The sequence below is a fragment of the Muntiacus reevesi genome, chromosome 2, assembly GCF_963930625.1.
Source record: "Muntiacus reevesi chromosome 2, mMunRee1.1, whole genome shotgun sequence".
In the NCBI taxonomy this organism is placed as follows: domain Eukaryota; kingdom Metazoa; phylum Chordata; class Mammalia; order Artiodactyla; family Cervidae; genus Muntiacus; species Muntiacus reevesi.
The window spans coordinates 232,228,261-232,247,199 of NC_089250.1; the positions used below are offsets into that span (position 1 = coordinate 232,228,261).

Genomic DNA, 18,939 nt, shown 5'->3' on the forward strand with positions numbered 1-18,939 from the left:
GTCATCCCTGCAATTCACCACTTTACTTAAACGAGGATCTCCCTGCCCCACTAGCAGAGTGTTATTTCTGAGGGTCTACCTTCATGATTCATTCCTGGGTTTTAAGGAAAGGGTGGATAGGAGTCTGAGCACCACACCAGGTGGGTACGCATGCAGTTTCTTGGTCTGCATCATTCACTAGTCTGAGGGCTGAAGTTCATGTGGTCACACCCCAACCCCCAGCCCACCCCAATGGTTTAGCGCTCCAAGGCAGCAGAGGCTAGGGGCAGAAGCCTTGGGTTCAAATCCCAGACCTGAGTGCTGCATTACCTGGAGCACAATAAATATTGAACTCATGTGTGTTGTATTTTCCATTCTTCTATAAAAATGTTTTTACTGTGAAATACACCATAAACAGAAAGAGCATAACTGTAATCGTTTGGCTTAACAAATTATTACGGAGCAAATACCCTGTAACCATCACCCAGGACGAAGGACAGAACACTACCCATACCACAGAGATGCTCACTGCCCCCTCCTATCAACTGCCCTTCTGTGCCCCCAGAAGCAATAGCCACTCTCTCAACTTTCATAGTACCCTCTCTGCTCTTTTTTTCCCCCTTTCAGTAGTTTTGCCATCTCAGAATGCTTCCTTCACCGCTATCATTTACTTCCTCCTCTTCTTGAACGTCATTCAATGGAATCACACAGGCTATATTCATTTGTGTCTAATTTCAGCCACCCAGTCCTATTTATGGGATTCGTCTGTGTTATTGTGAATGTGTCCAATGTTTTCGTGGCTGTATAATATTCCAACATATGTGTGTACCACCATTGGCTTATCTGCTTGACTGCTGATGAAGATGTGGGTTGTTTCTAGATGGGGAATGTCTGGGTGGGAGTCGGTGGGTAGTCCTGCTCTGAAATTCTAATTCATGTCTTTTGTTGATGGTGGTGTCTGTCTATCTATAGGGTATATTCTTAAGAGTGGATTCGTGGGTCCTCGCAGAGTTATCCACATTCAGCTTTAATAGACGGTGCCGGATGTGCAAATGTACCCTCTAACAAGCAAAGCAGATTTCACTTCTCTTTGTCCTCTCACTCTCCCCCTCTTTCTCCCTCCCATTTACTTAATCAACTCACAGTTGACCAAGTCTCGAGAGGGGGCCCAGGTAGCTAATGAAGAAAAGAAGTCAAGTTATGTAGCCCTTCTGTCTCCCCCAGTTCCGCTGGCAGATGGATGGGAAGAACCAAGTACCATCTGGGTCCTCAGAGGTCAGAGGTGGGCTCTGGGGAGGGGCGTGGCACCCAAGGCCTCCGTCCTGGAAAGCCAGCGGGCAGGGCTTTGTGGGTGCCCACTCCCCCTCCCACCCCCACCCCCCGATGTTGGAGAAAGGCCCCTCCGCATCCCTCAGAAGCCAGCCGGTCAAACCGCCGTCGGACCTCGGGGAGCGCAGCGCCTGGACCCGTCCTGTTGCTAGAGGCTCCTGCGCGCCACTGCTTATTTTCACCCGCTGGTGTTTGTTAGGAGTTGCGGTATCACTGCCTCCTGCTGATCGGTCCGAGGAGGGGAGGCAGCGAGGAGGCCTCCTTCTGCCCTTTTGGGTGTGTGGGCTGGGGGAAGAGCATGAGGAGCAGAAACCGAGAAGTGAGGTCCTGAACCCCAAGTGGGTACCCCAAACAACACGGGAGGTGGGAAGTAGCGGTTAAGAGGCAGCGAAGCCTTAGCGCTTTCCCAGCAAAGCTCTTTCTTTTCAGCATTATTTTAACTCCCTTCCGACGGTTTTTCAGAGTCTTGTTTTTTTTTTTTTTCTTTCGACAGAAACACTCAATTCCCCTCTTGCTTAAATGCTTTTTCTCCAGCGCAACCCGCGAGGCTTTAGGATCCGCCAGTGCAGCGGCGCCATCTGCTGGTTACTCTTAAAATTGCGGAATAGATCCTCGCCAGGTCCCGCCTTCTTCCAGAAAGGACAGATGGAAAGGGGAAAAGAAACAGTTTACAACCATAAACATGATCAGGAAGCCTATGAGCTATGTTCATACTCACTAGAAACAAGGAAACGACACTAAACCATAGGTACCATTTCTCAGTATCACATTAAAAATAGTTTTAAAATGCTAACATCCAGTGTTATGACAGTTTCAGGGAAATGGGCATCTCTCAGGGGTTTCCCTGATAGCTCAGTTGGTAAAAAAAAAAAATTCGCCTGCAATGCAGGAGACCCCGGTTCGATTCCTGGGTCGAAAAGATCCCCTGGAGAAGGGATAGGCTACCCACTTCAGTATTCTTGGGCTTCCGTTGTGGGTCAGCTGGTAAAGAATCCGCCTGCAATGCAGGAGACCTGGGTTTGATCCCTGGTTTGGGGGGATCCCCTGGAAAAGGGAAAGGCTACCTACTCCAGTATTCTGGCCTGGAGAATTCCATGGACTGTGTAGTCCCTGGGGTCACACGACTGAACGACTTTCATTTCGTTTCACTTCAGTTCATTCACGCTCAGCTGCTAGAGAAGCAGGTTAGTACAGCCTCTCTGGAGAGAGGAATTAATGTTATCAAAGTCAGTAACAGCGTCTATGATTCAGAAACACCACTGCCAGAAACTGCCTTGTGCTGTCCTGCTGGGCTCAGTCGTGTCCAGCTCTTTGGGACCGCATTGACTGTAGCCCGCCAGGCTCCTCTGTCCATGGGGATTCTCCAGGCAAGAATACTGGAGTGGGTTGCCATGCCCTCCTCAGAAACTGCCTTAAGCACAAGTACAAAAAAAAAAACAACAACATTGGATCAAGGCGTTGGCTGCCTTGCTGGCTGCATTCAGAAAAATTTGGAACCTTACGAGACAGTTAAAATAGTGGTGGCACATACATTAGAAATCTATGTTGTTAGAAATAGCATGGAAGAATATGACATATTCTAGGAAAATGCTCATGATATATAGATAAAATTTAATCACTCTAATCATCATTAATTTATCACATTAAGTATGCTATAATGGTGGATGCATGCGTGCTCATTCGCTCAGTAGTGTCCAGCTCTTTGCAACCCCATGGACTATAGCCTGCCAAGCTTCTCTGCCCATGGAATTTTCCAGGCAAGAATACTGGATTGGGTTACCATTTCCTCCTCCAAGGGATCTTCTCAACCCTAGGACTGAACTCAAGTCTCCTGTGTCTCCTGCATAGGCAGGCGGTAATTCTTTAGCACTGGGCCACAAGGGAAGCCATAATGGTGCATACTTGTCTAAATGCATAGAACATACAACACCCCAGGTAAACCCTAGTGTAAACTATGGGCTCTGAGTGACAATGATGGGTCACTGTAAGTTCATCAGTTGTAACACACATACTCCTCTGGTGGGGGATGTTGATCGTGGGGAGTGGTCGCATGTGGAGGGGCAGAGGGATATGAGAAATATCTGTACCTTCCACTCAGTCTTACTCTGGAACCTAAAACTGCTTTAAAAAAAAATAAAGTCTATTTAAAAGTTTAAACAGCGGATTACAATGTGGAGACCGATTTGTGGTGAAGGCTTGCAGTCTGCCTTGCCTGTTCATTGTGGTCAGGAAAGGACATGTGGGTGGGTGTTTCCTACGCATCCTTCAAGTCAGGGCTTTGTGGGAGCCCTGTAGGGGGGTTGCCGAGAAGGAACATCTGAGCCTGCTGCTGCTATAGCCATCTTGGCACCAGGAGCAGAGCATGTTGAGAGAGAAGGCAAAGCCGAGGAAAGAGACACAGAGAGAAAGCGAAAGTGAGAAAGAAATCAGATGAAGATGTCAGGGTTTGAGTTTTTGGCTCCAATCTGCCTCGAAGCTAGGCTATTCCTGGGCTTTTCAGAGAATACATTTCTCTTTGTCGATTACCCTGGCTCTCTGTCACTTGTAAACCCACAGGGCCCGTGTGCCCTAAACATGAGCTTCCAGCTCATTCACGTTGCAACGGGCCAGTGACCAAGAAGGGCCACGGCACGACTGGCGCTGCCAGGAGGCTTTCTCTCAGCACCTGGAGCCCTTCCTCTCAACGGGCGCGGCCAGGCGGCACCTTGGGGAAGGGCTGGCCTGGGCCTGTCTGCTGCTTTCCTGGGCCCAGGCCTGGGCTGAGGCTCCCTGGGCACAGAGGAGTTTCCTGCCACAGGCTTCTGCTTCCGCGTGGCTGCCTCCTTAGGCTGCCCTATGGCTCCTTTCAACACCTCCTCCTCCAAGAAGCCCTCCCTGACCATCTGGCGAGGCAACGGCACCCCACTCCAGTACTCTTGCCTGAAAAGTCCCATGGACGGAGGAGCCTGGTGGGCTGCAGTCCATGGGGTTACTAAGAGTCGGACAGGGCTAAGTGACTTCACTTTCACTTCTCACTTTCATGCACTGGAGGAGGAAATGGCAACCCACTCCAGTGTTCTTGCCTGGAGAATTCCAGGGATGGGGGAGCCTGGTGGGCTGCCGTCTACGGGGTCGCACAGAGTCGGACACGACTGGAGCGACTTAGCAGCAGCAGCAGCATCCTGTCCTAGCTTCAGTTTGCTCTGTGAGTGCCTCCCTAGTAATGAGCAGCTCCATGAGGGCAGGAACCTGATCTGTCCAGCTCACCGCTATGTCCCTAGCTCCTCCCAGAGCCTGGCATAGAGTAGGAGCATCATTCATCATTTTTTGCTGAGAGATGAGAGGCAGGCAGACACGTAAGGCTAGCGAGGGGCCCTATTCTGCTGACTGGGTGGGTGGGGCTTGTGCAGGGCCTCTTGCCGGGAAGGGCATTGGCTCTTCCCAGGGGACACAGCGACACCAGCGAGAGGACACACTCCAGGTTCTGGCTTTGAATGAATCAGAACTCTCCCCACATTTAGGAGGTCTTACCTGAGGTCAGGCTGTGAAGCTCAGAGTTGGATCCTGGGTACCACCTCCCAACTGGGATGAGGAAGCCAGGGATGTCAAAGGCGAAACTAGGCCCACGATTGAGGAGCCGGACAGAGAGCAGGGCTGATACGGGGCATGGGAAAGGGGTGGGGGCCAGGGCCGTGGGAGCAAGGCCCCAGCTGGACTGAGACGATGCACAGAGAACACTGGATGATCCAGGTCATGTGGTCAGAAGCTTATTTCCCTTGGCAGTAGTTTTCATTTCTTCCGAGTAAATCCAAGAGCAGTCTCAGGGTGGTGATAACAGGTCTGTAAGGCTTGTCTCTGTCTCTTCGTTAACAGAGGACGTTGGCGGCCGCAGACTCAAGGCCTGTCTCAGACCAAGGCCATGGAGGTGTAAAAACAGTGAGTGGTTTCATTGTGTTTACTTTTATAGCCACCTCCTCATTATAGCAAGTGATTCTGATTTTCCACGGAGGCTCATACTAGGAAGTTTCTTTTCCAACCAGAAGGAAAATGGCTAGTGGATGCTAGAACAGAGGGCAGCCCTGTTGGGCCCCCAAGGAGGATTCTGGAAAGGAAGTACAGGAGGACAGGACGCTCTGGAGGCACCCGGGAGAGTCTGGCTGGGGGCATGGCGGGAGAACCCTGCCCGCAGCGGGCAGAACTGGAAGAGACCGTCACCGAGCTAAGGGCATGTAAGCATTAAGGCCAGAGCCCATCCTGAATAGAGCCTTCTGCCTGATAGATTAGCCACCCCAGCTCAGGCCTCAATACTGACCTTGTTCCCCCAGGTCCAGCTGGGTGACCCCCAAAGGCCTCTTGGAATCCCAGTCCCAGATTATTCTGTCTGCTCTGCCTGCCAGACCATATCCCCTGGGTGTGGCCACCCCCCAGCCCAGTCCTGGAGCTGCCCTGTCTCATTGCATGACCTTGAGTGAGTCCCCTCTCCAGGCCTCAGTTTCCCCACCTATAAACAGAGAAGAGTGTGATGGTAACCTTTAAGGGACCTCTCTACAGGGACATATCAGCAAACCCTCTCCTCCCAGTCCTCCAATGTGGGGTTCAGGGAGGAACGCGCAGGCTGGAGGTCACACGGGCCTGCACTTAATTTCCTGCTTTCCCCGTTGTTGACTGTGTGATCTTGGGTAAGTCACGTAAGCTCTCAGGGTGTCTGTGTCCTCGTCTGCTGTATGGGATATGGACATCTCCTGGGCGTCATTGGACCGGCAGTAAGCAGGGAAGCCCTAGACACACAGTAGGGCTCCGAACATGCTGGGGAGCCACGGTCTCCCCATCCTGGTTTGCGGGTAAGGACCTGCCGGCATCCCCAGGCTTGGGGTCTCACAAGGATGATGAATCCAGTTCAAAGGGAGACCACAGGGCTCTGTGTCACCCAGCAGCTGCTGTGAACGGGTCCCCCGCAGGCTCCAGGGACAAGTGCACAGAACAGGTTCCGGCTATGGGAGTGACTGGTATGCTAATTCCACCAGGGGCTCCTGGGGCCCTGGCTGGAGCACGTGTACCAGTGAGGGCCTGGGCTGGGAGGAGATGGGGCAGCCAGGAACCCGGGCAGCAGACTGCCCAGGCTCTGTGGGTGACCAGCATCCAGGCACTTTCAAGTCAGTTCAACACGGGCCTTCTCAAACTTTAACCTGCCTCCAAAGGAATCACCTTTGAGGGGCAGGAAGGGGAAGGGGTGAGGGAGGCTTGTTAACATGCAGATTCTGGTTCAGAAGGCCTAGGCTGGAGCCTGAAATTCTGCCTGTCTCATAAGGCCCGGGTGACATTCATGCGTCTGGTCCGGGGCCCACCCTGAGTACTGGGGGGCAGATGTCCCCCACAGTACTGAGCTGTGGGCTCAACTTTTGAGAAGAGTCAGGAGAAGAGTGTCCACCCTCAGTTGCCACCAGAGTTCCCCGTAAAGAAGAACAGCAACACCGTGGGGTGGGAGGGGGTCCAGGCGAACAGAAACGTGGTGTACCTGGTGGGGTCTCAGCGGGCCACAAAGAAAGGAGAGGGGTTGAGGAATTCAAGGACTTTATCCAGGCACCCAAGAAATGAGTGGGTCTCAGACTCCTGCAGCAGAGGCGGACGTCAGGAGGAGAGGGCCGTTTTGGGTCACCCCAGGCCACTAGACACCTGGAGTCGATGAAGACACAGTGTGTGTGGCAAGAAGAAACACCAGTGGACCCACAGGCCAAGGTCAGAAGAACTGGGCAGGAAGCTTCCAGCTTCACCAGGAGGAGACAACGTGGGAGCCCTGAGGCTGTAACATGTGGGTGGGCCATTTTCAGAAGCCAGAGTCTTTTCCTTACTCCGTGGTACCCAGCCCTTCTTTCAGGATACTGATGGGAAAGTCTCCCATACGGTTTCTTAGGTCCCTTCTACCTCGCATAAGGTTTTTGCCTCTGTCTACATCACACACATGAACACCATGTACGTGTGATTTTGAGATGCAGTCCCTCCCCTCACATTTTAGCACCTCTGAAGTCAATGGCATCTTTTTCTCTATTGGCCTGGATCTATGTTGACTTCCTATAGAGAGACTTCACATCTGTGGTGCAAGGTACCTGAAACACCTGCATAGAAGCTCTTTACCATGACTTCTCTGCTTGAGGATTTTGGACCACGTTGTGTGTATTTAGATTCCACACCTGGGTGAGTACCAGTTTGCTGTTCAAATTCTAGATCCCCACTCAATGCAATATTTGATTCATACCTTTCCTCAACGTTCCTTTCTATGAAGCTGGTTTATTCCACATGGACCATTACACTGGGAGCTAACTCTTTGCTCTCCCAGCTTTTTGTTGGAAACTCCTAATGAGCTCCCCATGTTGGGGATTTTTTTCTTTCTTAGTGAATATTTGGTGTGTCTAACAGTTGATAGCATTTTATATTTGATGAACTTGTAAAATCTATATAATCTTTTTTACCATTACAAAAGAATTGCAGCTCTTTTTATTTTTCCATTTACACTTCAATTTTCCATATCTCAAGATTTCCAAGACATCCCGTCTCTCCCACTTAAAAGTGTCCTTCTCGTGGAGTAAATTGAGATACTTGGAGGCTTTCTTTATCTGGGTCAGTCTGTATCCAAACTCCAGGAAGGGGCCTGGTTGGGTCACTCCAGATATCGCCACATGGTGTCGCTGTTGAACACCTTCAGTGCAGTTCAGCGATGGACAACGCTTGTCCATCGCTCTTGGCTGAGCCAGATCTTGGCTCAGGCCAGGGTGGTGCGCCACATTAAGATTCCCAAGTTACAGCCTCTTTAGTATAGCCTGAGAAGCTCAGCTACATGGCTTAGGTCTTCAGGGACTACTAGCCTGATAGACATACAGGATCCAAACCAGCTTGTATCATTAACTCCCGGCCCTGTGCTGAACCCAGCCATTGGTCTGGAATCCACTTCACTTGGGGACCCCAATCCATTGTCTCTGAAATGGGGACATGTTGAGCATTCAGTCTTTTCTACCCAGAGTCCCACTTCCCTGCAGGGCTATTTCTACATAATCCAGAAAGGTCATTCAAAGGACAGCTGCCTTACAAATGAAAAACCCACCCCAAGGTAGTGATTGCTGGTTCTAGACCAGGACCCTCCAACCTTTCAATTGTTGACACACAGCCCATCCTGGGGACAAAGCCTTGAGGAGCAGTAGCTGACCTTTTGTTTTGCTGAATTGGGCTGAAACCTAAGAGAGAGGAGCTAGAACACTCAGGATAGTAGGTGGGAATATTTGCAAGCCAAGTCGAGAAGGGAGGACCAAAGAGAAGATACTCTGGACACCTAAAGAGAGAGGTCTGTGAGGAAAGGAATTAAGCTTTGTCTGTGATGTGCAGCCTAAACCTCTCCTCCAGCGGCCTACAGAAACCCCCCAGCAAGGCAGATACGACTCTCCAGTGTTTCTGCAGCTGGGTTTGTGGTTTTGAGATGGAGTGGGCCTGGCATCAAGAAGACACAGGACACATACAGAGGTTTTCAAGGACACCGGGGAGCATCTCGGTTCAACACAGCAGACCAGGGGTAGGGGGTAACACAGGAGCAGAAGAGGGGCCTGTTAAAGTCACGGCCACAAGCTAGGGACCCAAGTGGCTCGACCCGCTCAAAACCAACCCCAACGAGCCCCTTAGCCATGGCGAGCCCCCTTCTCCAGCTTCCCCAGCGGGCGGCTCAGGACAGGTACTCCTGGACCGTGAGTTCCTTCAGGGTGAAGCCCCGGAGGGCGGGCTTCCGGAGCTGGCTCTCCTCCAGCCTCTTCTGCAGGGACACGAAGTCCTTGCCCAGCAGGTAGGCCAGGCGGGCCATGGCGTCCAGCAGCGGGGTGTAGTAGCGGTGGCCCTCGCGGGCCTGCAGGCACTGCAGGGCCCGCTCCCCGACCGCGAAGGCCTCGGCGGGCCGCTCCAGGTCGCGGTAGCACACCAGCTTGGCGCAGAGGGCGGGCACCAGCAGCGCGGGGCAGTGCGCCGTGAGCTTCTCCTGCAGCGGCACGACGCGCGTCAGGATGTCCAGCGCCTTGGTGTACTGGCCGGCGCGCAGGCAGCCGAAGGCCTCCTTGAGCTCGGGCCGCGTGAGGAAGTCGATGAACTCGCGCGAGCGGCGCACGCAGCGGATGGCGTAGAGCAGGCTCAGGTACTCCTTGAGGGCCAGCTTGCGCTCCGAGATCATCTCCTCCGTGAAGTTCCCTATTAGGTGCTTCTTGGGGAAGACCACGTCTTCGATCTCTTCCCGGAAAGTCTTTAGGAGTTTCTTCTGGAGCGTCTCGAAGTCGGAGTAACGCCGTTCCAGGACGGCTTTGTTGCTGTCAAAGCTCCCGGTCTGGATGACCACGATCTGGTACATCTGCGGAGAGAGGGAGGGAGCGCGCCTTTGACGACAGCCTCACCGCGGGGTTGCACTGACCGAGAAGAGCCCCGGGAAGTGAAATAATGACGATGGCCCTGAAAGCCTGCCCTGGAAATGGGTGATCGTTATCTGCGATTCTGTTTTAAACGGGCTGAGCCAGTAAAAGCGAATCATGAATGACAAGAAGTCAACCCGAGAATAACAAAGGAGCAAGCGACGGAGGGGAGGTGGGGGAGGCATCCTGGAGTAGAAAGGCCACACAGGAACCTGCCGTCCCAGCGAGGCTCTTTGGTGTTACTGGGTCAAAACAGAACTGGGAAGCTAGGATGAATACCATCGGTGTTTTCCAAGTGTGGAACTCCTCAGAGATGGTTTTAGGTAATACACTGGCAGTGATATTATATAGATCACCCTGGAAATGGGTGATGGTTAGGCAGTGATATTATATAGTAAGAAAACTATTCTTTTCTCTTTCAAGAGGATGCCAGTGAAGGGCACAGACTGCTTGGGTAATGATTCCAGCCCACCACAGGCTAGCTGTGTGGTTTTAGGTGGGTACTTGAACCTCTCTGAGCCTCAGGTTTCTGGTCCATGAAATGAGGATAGTGACCTGGCCTGCCTTACTGGGCGAGTTGATGCACTGAAGCCATAATGTGCCGTCAGCACTCCGTGTCAGCTCCAACTATTACTCCAGCCCCTTGGGAGGAGAGGGGAGGCAAAGAAAAGTTTGTGTGGCTCTCCCATTGTCATTAACTTCTCGCCTGACACAGGCTGAGATTCCATTTTAACAGAGAAAGGGAAAAGTTGCTTAGTCACTCAGTCATGTTTGATTCTTTGCGACCCCATGAGGGTAGTCCACTGGGCTCCTCTGTCCATGGAACTCTCCAGGCCAGAATCCTGGAGTGGGTTGCATGCTCTCCTCCAGGGGATCTTCCCAACCCAGAGATCAAACCCAGGTCTCCCGCCTTACAAGCAGATTCTTTACCTTCTGAGCCACCAGCGAAGCCCTTTAACAAAGAAATCAGCCTCAAGCCTAGCTTTCCACTAACCATGGTAACCAGCTAAAATTTAATGACAGCCCTGAGCTTTCTTTCTATTTACTTTAATATTGACCTTTTCTTATACTGGTTTTCCATTTAAGGTATCTCCCTTGAAATAAATCTATTCATTTTAGAAAATGATCCACTTTACAGAAAAAAAATTAGGTACATAATAATAAAAATTATACAAGGATCTCAAAAACAATGAAGAAGGGACACAGATGATAATAGCAAGTAACACGGGATTAAACTGGACCATTTGCTTCTTAAGATAAGGGACCTTGACTCCTCCTATCCTCACAGTGCTGAGTGTGGAATCTCACTGTTGGACTGGTTTTTGCCAGAAGAACTCTGAGAGTTAAAGTGTGTTGATCTGTTTCATGGTCTGGGAGACTGAGGCCCCACCGGCCTTGCCCAGTGCCAGGAAGGAGGCCGTGAAGGCAAGCCATCACTCTCTGGTCTCTGCTTACCACAAACTTGGAGACTTTCCTCTCCTCGATGCGGGCAGAGGTGATCTCGAAGAGCAGTTTGACGTGCTTCCAGCAACATTTCTGGGTCCGCCAGTACTCCTGCAACTCCCGCGTGGTCATGTTGGAGTTGGAGCTCTGGCTGTCCTGGGCGTCTGGAGACAGGAGCACTTAAGGACCAGTACAGGTTGGTGCTTTAGGGGCAGGGACTGGGGGAGGAGACTAGGTCTGTCTGGGATGGGCAGAGGGAGTCCAGAAGCGCTGTGAATATCCCCCTCCCTCATCCCAAGTCTGGCATCAGCCAGCCTTCTGCGCCCAACCTGGCTGAATTCATCCTACCACGGACAACCTGGACCGGCCCATCCTCCCAAGTGACTTCTTGTTGTGAAACGCAGTATGTCTGTGGTCTATCGTCCACTTCCAGCCGTCATGAGACCCCATGTTTCACATCCAGCAGGGATGTAGCTGGTTGGTTTGCATCCGCCCCACAGCCCTGGCCGATGCTGTGGTCCTCGCCAGCCTGCTGAGTGCACCCCAGCAGATGGTGCGGGGAGCTGCGAGGCTGCCTGGCTTCAGGCTCAGCTTAGCCAACCCCTCCCTCCTCTCTCATCTCATTTCCCACACTCCCTGCTTTTTCTTGCACGTGCCAGTTCTTCTGCCGCAAATGCCATCCTCTTTCCCTGCCTGGGAAATAACGGTGTGTCTTGAGCCCTGGGCCATCCTGAGAATCTTGGGAAAGGCCGGGATCCTTCCTCCCCGCTAAAAGCACAATCACTGTGCATTTTATTTCAAGGGGCACGTGTCCCGGGAGCTTTTTCCCAAACTGTGTCTATCAAGACCCAGCCCACATATTGCTTCAGTGGCCCTTTGCTGTTAGAATAAACGCCTCCCACCTTGTCCGTGTAGCCTTTCCCGGGGCATCTAAACTGTTTTTTACAGATCTGTTTCCTTACTGAACTTGAAGGCCTGCGAGGTGTTGGAGTGATCCTGTTTCCTCGGTGCCTGCATAGGGCCGGGAGCAGAGCGGGCGTTCACTGGGCATGTCCTGAAGGGGTGCATGAATATGGCAGGCGCTTCCTCCAGGAGGTGGCGCTATAGCAGACACTGTCAGTGCCCGGCCACGCCCCCCTGGTACTCACTAGTCAGGAGCACTGCCCGGGCTTCTATTGGAAGCACTTAGGACTTCCCCCTGAGGGCTTCCTCGGGTCATTGCAGTGTGTTGTGGAGCATCCCTTGCCGATGAAGGATGGGGCCAGTGGACAGCAGCCTGGCCTCCTTACCTCCAGGCGGGACAGCTCTGAGGTGTGCCCCATACGGTCTCCCAGATGACCGCCGTTGGGAATCACCCACAGTGGTCATCTTTTCATCCACACCATGTACTGGCTTCCTATACGCTTCCTCCCCACTCCCCTGCCAACCTCCTGGATAAACCACTTGCACCAAATCCTTGTCTCAGCGTGTACTTTGTGATAACCCAAGTTAAGTGAGCTTCCCTGTTTCTTGTAGCCTCCACAGAAGTACCCCCGTTTGTATTTCAAATGTCTTCAAATGTCTATGCCGTCTACCAAGCCTGCAAGCTCACCTAAGTAGTCCTCAGGTCCTAGACGTGGGAGGTCTGGGTGGGGGGCTGATGCTTTCGGCGTGGTACCTGCCATGTCCTGGGATATGGGTCCTGTCCACCCGGGGCTCCCAAGATGCTTGTGACTTGCCATGCTCCAAGGCTGCCAGGAAAACAAGAGAGAACAGTGAGTGCCCACTCCTGTTGGGGGTCCTTGTGGGTATTGGGGTGCCACTTCTGAGCCCTCCACTGCCCACCTAGCCCTCTGACCAACTGACAGGTGCTAAACCTAGGTCAGGCCCTTTCCTGGACTGATCAGTCCAAGGTTGAGCAGAACCTTCTCTTATTGTTAGGGCCCTTATACTATCAAGTCACTCTGAATTTTAAATGACGTGATTTCAAGCAAAGGTAATGGCTTTGATGACAAATCAAGAGAAAGACACTGGCTTGTCCAGAAAACTGTGCCAATACTCCATATTATGTTACATGTGCAAATGAAATCTGTGTCCAAAACAGGGACACTGGCATATATCCTTCCCTTCTCTCTCTATCTTTAAGCAAACATTTACTAACAGTTTGTTATACCTACTTCATACACATGCAGGCTCTTCACATCCACTATCTGATTTAATACCCACAATAATCTGTCACGGGGCTTCCCTAGTGGCTCTGATGGTAAAGAATCTGCCTGCAATGCAGGAGACCCAAGTTCGATCCCTGGGAAGATCCCCTGGAGAAGGGATCGACTACCCACTCCAAATTATTGCCTGGAGAATCCCATAGACAGAGGAGCCTGGTGGGCTACAGTCCATTAGGGTCGCAAAGAGTTGGACACAACTGAGCGACTAACACAACACAAAATAATCTTGTCATGACTTCAGTAACAGATGAGGAAACTGAGGTTTAGTGTAAGGTCATGTAGTTAGTGAGTGTGCCCAACCAGCAAAGCCTCATGCTTGTGACAGCAGGCTTCACACCCTGCACTCAATACCCCCTCTCTCACTTCATCTGAATCTCTGCATGGTAGGAGTTTCTCATCTCCATGTTATGATTAAGGAACTGAGACTTAAGAGTTGCCAGGATCAAGAGCTGTTAAATGGCGGGCAGGACACCAGCGCAGGCTGGTCTGCTGTCAGCATCCTGTCCCTGGTACTCAGGGGAGGGTGGGCAGCAGGAGTCCTGGGGTTTAGTTTATGCATAACTCTTGTCTGGGACCCAGGTAACTGAGCAAGATGAGCTGATGCCTGGAAGCTGTTTAACTTTTCTGGGCCTCAGCTACCTGTGAAAGTGGCATAATAACCTTCATGAAGCTGGTGTGAAGGGCTAAGTCGGGCTGGTGTGAGGGCTAAGTCGGGCACACCATGCAAAGCTTTAGCTCTGGGCTGTGCAGGTCCCAGGCAGCATATAATGGTCTCTCTTAGTATCTAGCATGTGATAGACACTCTGGGAAATATTTGAGAAATAAATGCCCCTGAATTAAGGTGTAGGTTGGAATGGAATTTTAAATGTCTGGGATGAATTAGAAAAGGGGACAATTAAAACATTGGCTCAGATGGAGTAGCTGGGGGTACCGCTTAGGCACAGAATTCCAAACAGAAGGGTGCAGGTGGCCTCATCTCCTCCTCCTCACGCTTGGATCCTTTAACACGCCCAGTGTCCCTTAACCCGCGGGCATTCTCCAGGGATCTTGTGCTGGTGTCCAGTGGGTAGCTCTCTAGAAACCTCCATCCAGCCTCACCCTAAACAGACAGGAAACCGGAGCACAGAGCAGGGCATGGTTGACCCCAGGCTGCACGTGCTCGAGTACCTTATAGCTTTTTCCCCTGAAGGAGTCTTGACCAACTGTGGATCCGTAGGCAAGTTATTTAACTCCAGGTCTCAGTTTCCCCATCTGAGAGCTGTGACTGCCAACCCTGTCTTGCTGACAAGATGATAGATGGTGAGGAACAGGTTCTCTATATTCTGGGCAGGCAAGATAGCACATGGTCCACACGCTCTCTTGTCTAAGGGACTTTTTGGTAGCCAGGACTCTGGCGGGGCTCAGTGATTCCTGTGGGCACTTCTATGCACCTGCCTCAGTTAGCTCATCTGTAAAATGGGTGATGGTGAGGAGACCTGGCCTCAGTGGCCCCTGATCTAGCTCTGCTGTCTTGATCAGGCAGCTGATGCCAGGTCAGAAGCACTGTTTGCCCAGAGACCCTGTGAGACCCCAGGAATGATGGCCTTGGCGGGACATCCCAGTAAAGACCTGGGAAAGCTGAGCATGAACACAGGGCTTAGAATAAAAATCAAATTCAGCAGCCAAAGCCAACTCTTGGAGGTTTCCTTTTATGGGATGGGCTGAGACTGGAAAGTGGCAAGCAGAAAATTGTCACTGCTGCATCCAGGGAGGCGCTAGTCCTCACTTTCCTCATGTGTGAAGTGGGGAAAGCAGTCCTGTCACTCCAAACACTCTTTGGGGGACAGCTGTACATGGGGTTCTGTGGGTCCATCCCTCCCATCTCCCTACCCCACAGAGCAAAGATGGCTAGACTTTACAACAAAATATGACAAGTGCTGGTGTTCTTGGCTTGGGGGCCTGTCTGTGGCCCAGCAGACAGCAGAGTCCCAGCCCCTTCCCCATGTAGCTCCAGGAGCGGTCTCCCTGCTCCTTCCCTCCCGGGCACCTGAGCATCTCTTCTCCCTCCAAGGACTGCCTGCCAGGCCGGGTCTTCTGATGCTGATGGGCACAGAGGGCTCCCTTCTGAGCCCATGCTGCCTCTCTGAGGGCCTGCAGGGGCCTTCCCGTCAGGGGTGAGAGGCCAGCAGAGTAACGCACCCCGGTCTGACCAGGAAGCAGAAGATCCTGGACCTTGGATGGGCACACTTGCGAATGTGAGCGTCCATCACAATCACAACTTCCTCGGGGGTGGGGATGGGGGTGGAGGTGTCAAGCGCTTGTAAAAATGCAGACTTCCTGTTCCCAACATAAGAGAGTCCCATCTAGCAGGTTCTGGGGTGTGCCCTGGATTCTGCATTTTGATCCAGATCCGAGGGCTGTGCTGAGACAGGGCTTCCCTGGCACTTTTTCAGAAACACAGGTGTGGTGGAGTATTCCCCAGGCTCAAGAAGGGGTGTAGAGGCGCCTGGCACTTCAAAAGGAATTGAGGTGATGGAGGGTTAAGGAGTTGCTCCAGTATGCTAAGGGGAGCCCTCATATCTGAGGGGAGACCCATGTATCTGTCACCAGCCCTTCTCCCTCCCACCCTGCCCCCCAGAGGTACCGAGGGCTGGCCATAGCGGGAAGGGGCTCAGATCACAAGTGGGCAGAGGCCCGCTGAGCTTGGGATCAGACACTGACCTGAGGCCTCTGGTCCTGTGCGTGTCCAGGGGTCCTGGAGACGTGTCACACGGCACCCTTCAGCTCTCCATTCCAAGATCGGGGTGAGCAGATCAGTGGCTGCCGCTCTTCTAAGTTCCCCCATCTGAAAACAGGAAATAGGCTGTGTGACCCGCTCCAGGTCGCCCCAGCTGATTGGCTGATGAGAGCCGGTAGTTAATGAACTCTGCTGATAGACTGAGCTGCCCCTCTGCAGGATCTGGGGGGAGCGGTGGGCCTGCATCTCAGTTCCCACAGCCTTGCAGCAGCTTGGCAGACCGTCAGGGTCCTCGACAACCTCTAGCATTTGGACAAAAGCTCTTTAATGTTCATTACCCTATCCTAGTGGAGAAGGAAATGGCAAGCCATGCCAGTATTCTTGCCTGGAGAATCCCATGGACAGAGGGGCCTGGCGGGCTGCAGTCCATGGGGTGGCCGCACAGTCAGACACGACTGAAGTACATCCTACCCTAGTGAGCTGGGCATGGTGAGGGCCATCCTGCTTCATGGACAGATGGGGAAACTGAGGCTTGGAGCAGAGAGCTGGTGGGACGCAGAGCAGGGCCAGATGAAGGGCGTGGGGGGGTTAGATTCAGAGGGCCTGTCTCTGGCAGAAGATGCATCCCACATGCCCGACGGAAATTGCCAGGGAGGCCAAACCTCTGGGCAGTGGTGTGATTTATGGCCACGGTGCTGTGGCCAGAGGGCAGGAGGCTGGGGCCAAACAAAAAAAAAGATAAAGGTTTTCCAGCATCTCCCCTACTCTCTAAGTCCACCATGGGTCTCTTCCCTCCCCTCCCCAGTCCTGATTCTGGTGGGGGTCAATTCCTCGCTTTTTTTTTTTGTAATTTATCACCTACTAATAGATCCCCAAACAACGAAGTTTCATTTTACTCATTTTATTTATTTATTAGCCGTGCTTGGTTTTCACTGCTGCGTGGGCTTCATTGCTGTGGTTTCTCTGTTGCAAAGCCCGGGTTTTAGGGTACACAGGCTTCAGCAGTTGTGGCTCCCAGGCTTGAGAGCACAGGCTCAATAGTTACGGCACACGGGCTCCGTTGCTCCGCAGCATGTGGGATCTTCCCAGACTAGGGATCAAACCTGTGTCCTCTGCATTGGCAGATGGATTCTTTATCACCAAGCCACTAGAGAAGCCCCCCTTTTACTAATTTTTTGAGTTAAAAACAGGACCACACATACTGTTTATAGGCTTTGGTGCCTTGCTTCTTTCATTTAGCATTTCTATGGATAAGATTCATCAGTCTGTGTGTGTTTAGCTGAAGTTGTTTTTCTTTTTTTTCTCATTTTTCCTGCTGTATTGCTACATTATTTGAATAACTCAGTATTTACCCTTTTTTTTTTTCTTTCTATAGATGCACATTGGGGTGGTTGCTGGTTTGGGCCATCATGATCAGTTCCACTGGAAATATTCTTGCATATTCATCCAAGTACAGGTTTATCTAAATTGAAGTTACTGGGTCTCAGAGTATAAATAGCTTCAACTGTACTCAGTTATACCAAACTCTTTACCTGAGTGGTTGTGTCATTCTGCATTCACACCAGCAGTGTAGGAATGTTCTAGAAGTTTTGCATCCTCACCTACACTTAGTATGGTCAGGTTGTTTTTTTTTCCCAGTCATTCCAGTGGGTGTGCAGTGGTATCTCATCATGGTTTTAAGTTGCATTTCCCTTAATGACTGCTGAGTGTGAGCATCTTTTCATGGGTTAATTTGCCATCCTTCTATTGTCTTTGGTGAAAGGCCTGTTCAAGTCCGTTGCTCATTTTTTTTTGATTGGACTGTTTTCCTCATGGTCTCTGATATTCTTTATGTAATGATTAGGTACATGTGCTTCTCAGTATCCTTTCCCATCCTATGGTTTGCATTTGTACTGTCTATAATGAGGTCTCTTGAGAAATAGAAGTTGCCAACTTTAAAGCGTTCAACCATATCACTCTTTTCTTTCAATGTTATACCTTGGATATTGTTCAAGCAATGGACTTGAACAGACCTTGGACATTACTCCTTTATGGTTCTTTATGGTTATTTCTGCGACAGCTGTGAAGTTTAAGATGACTTGAGATGCACAAAGCACTTAGGACAGTGCTGGTACTTAGCAAGTAATATACAAATATGAGTAATTCTTGTTATTCTACAAACATTTCTAGCTCGCCTTTTCATTTAGCGTTGTTATAACCAACGTAGATAGCATATTAAAAAGCAGAGACATTACTTTGCCACCAGAGTCTGTCTGGTCAAGGCTATGGTTTTTCCAGTGGTCATGTATGGATGTGAGAGTTGGACTATAAAGAAAGCTGAGTGCAGAAGAATTGATGCTTTTGAACTATGGTGTTGGAGAAGATTCTTGAGAGTCCCTTGGACTGCAAGGAGATCCAACCAGTCCATCCTAAAGTAGATTAGTCCTGGGTGTTCATTGGAAGGACTGATGCTGAAGCTGAAACTCCAATACTTTGGCTACCTGATGCAAAGACCCAACTCATTGGAAAAGACCCTGATGCTGGGAAAGATTGAAGGAAGGAGGAGAAGGGGGCGACAGAGGATGAGATGGCTGGATGGCATCACCGACTCGATGGGCATGAGTTTGAGTAAACTCCGGGAGTTTGTGATGGACAGGGAGGCCTGGCGTGCTGCGATTCATGGGGTCACAAAGAGTCGGACACGACTGAGCGACTGAACTGAACTGAAATGAATACCCTTAGAGCAAGTAGATTTCATGTGTGTGGTGTGAGGTAGGAGGTCCAATGTGTTTTATCCCCCCCCCTCATGTTCACCTACTGGCCTTGTTCATCGAAATAAACTGCTCTGCAGCGCCATCGCGGTTATACAAAGAGT

The 18,939-nt window shown here is 51.3% G+C and overlaps 1 protein-coding gene across 1 annotated transcript; it reads right to left on the minus strand.

Moving 5' to 3' along the window:
- Positions 1–7,812: 7,812 nt before the first annotated feature.
- Positions 7,813–16,188, minus strand: SNX20 (sorting nexin 20). Its single transcript, XM_065920485.1, has 4 exons — positions 16,070–16,188; positions 12,754–12,892; positions 11,175–11,326; positions 7,813–9,661 (listed from the first exon to the last, which is right to left on the minus strand). Exons 2-4 carry the CDS (start codon positions 12,881–12,883, stop codon positions 8,993–8,995), a joined length of 951 nt encoding a protein of 316 aa, XP_065776557.1. The 5' UTR covers positions 12,884–12,892; positions 16,070–16,188; the 3' UTR covers positions 7,813–8,992.
- Positions 16,189–18,939: the final 2,751 nt, after the last annotated feature.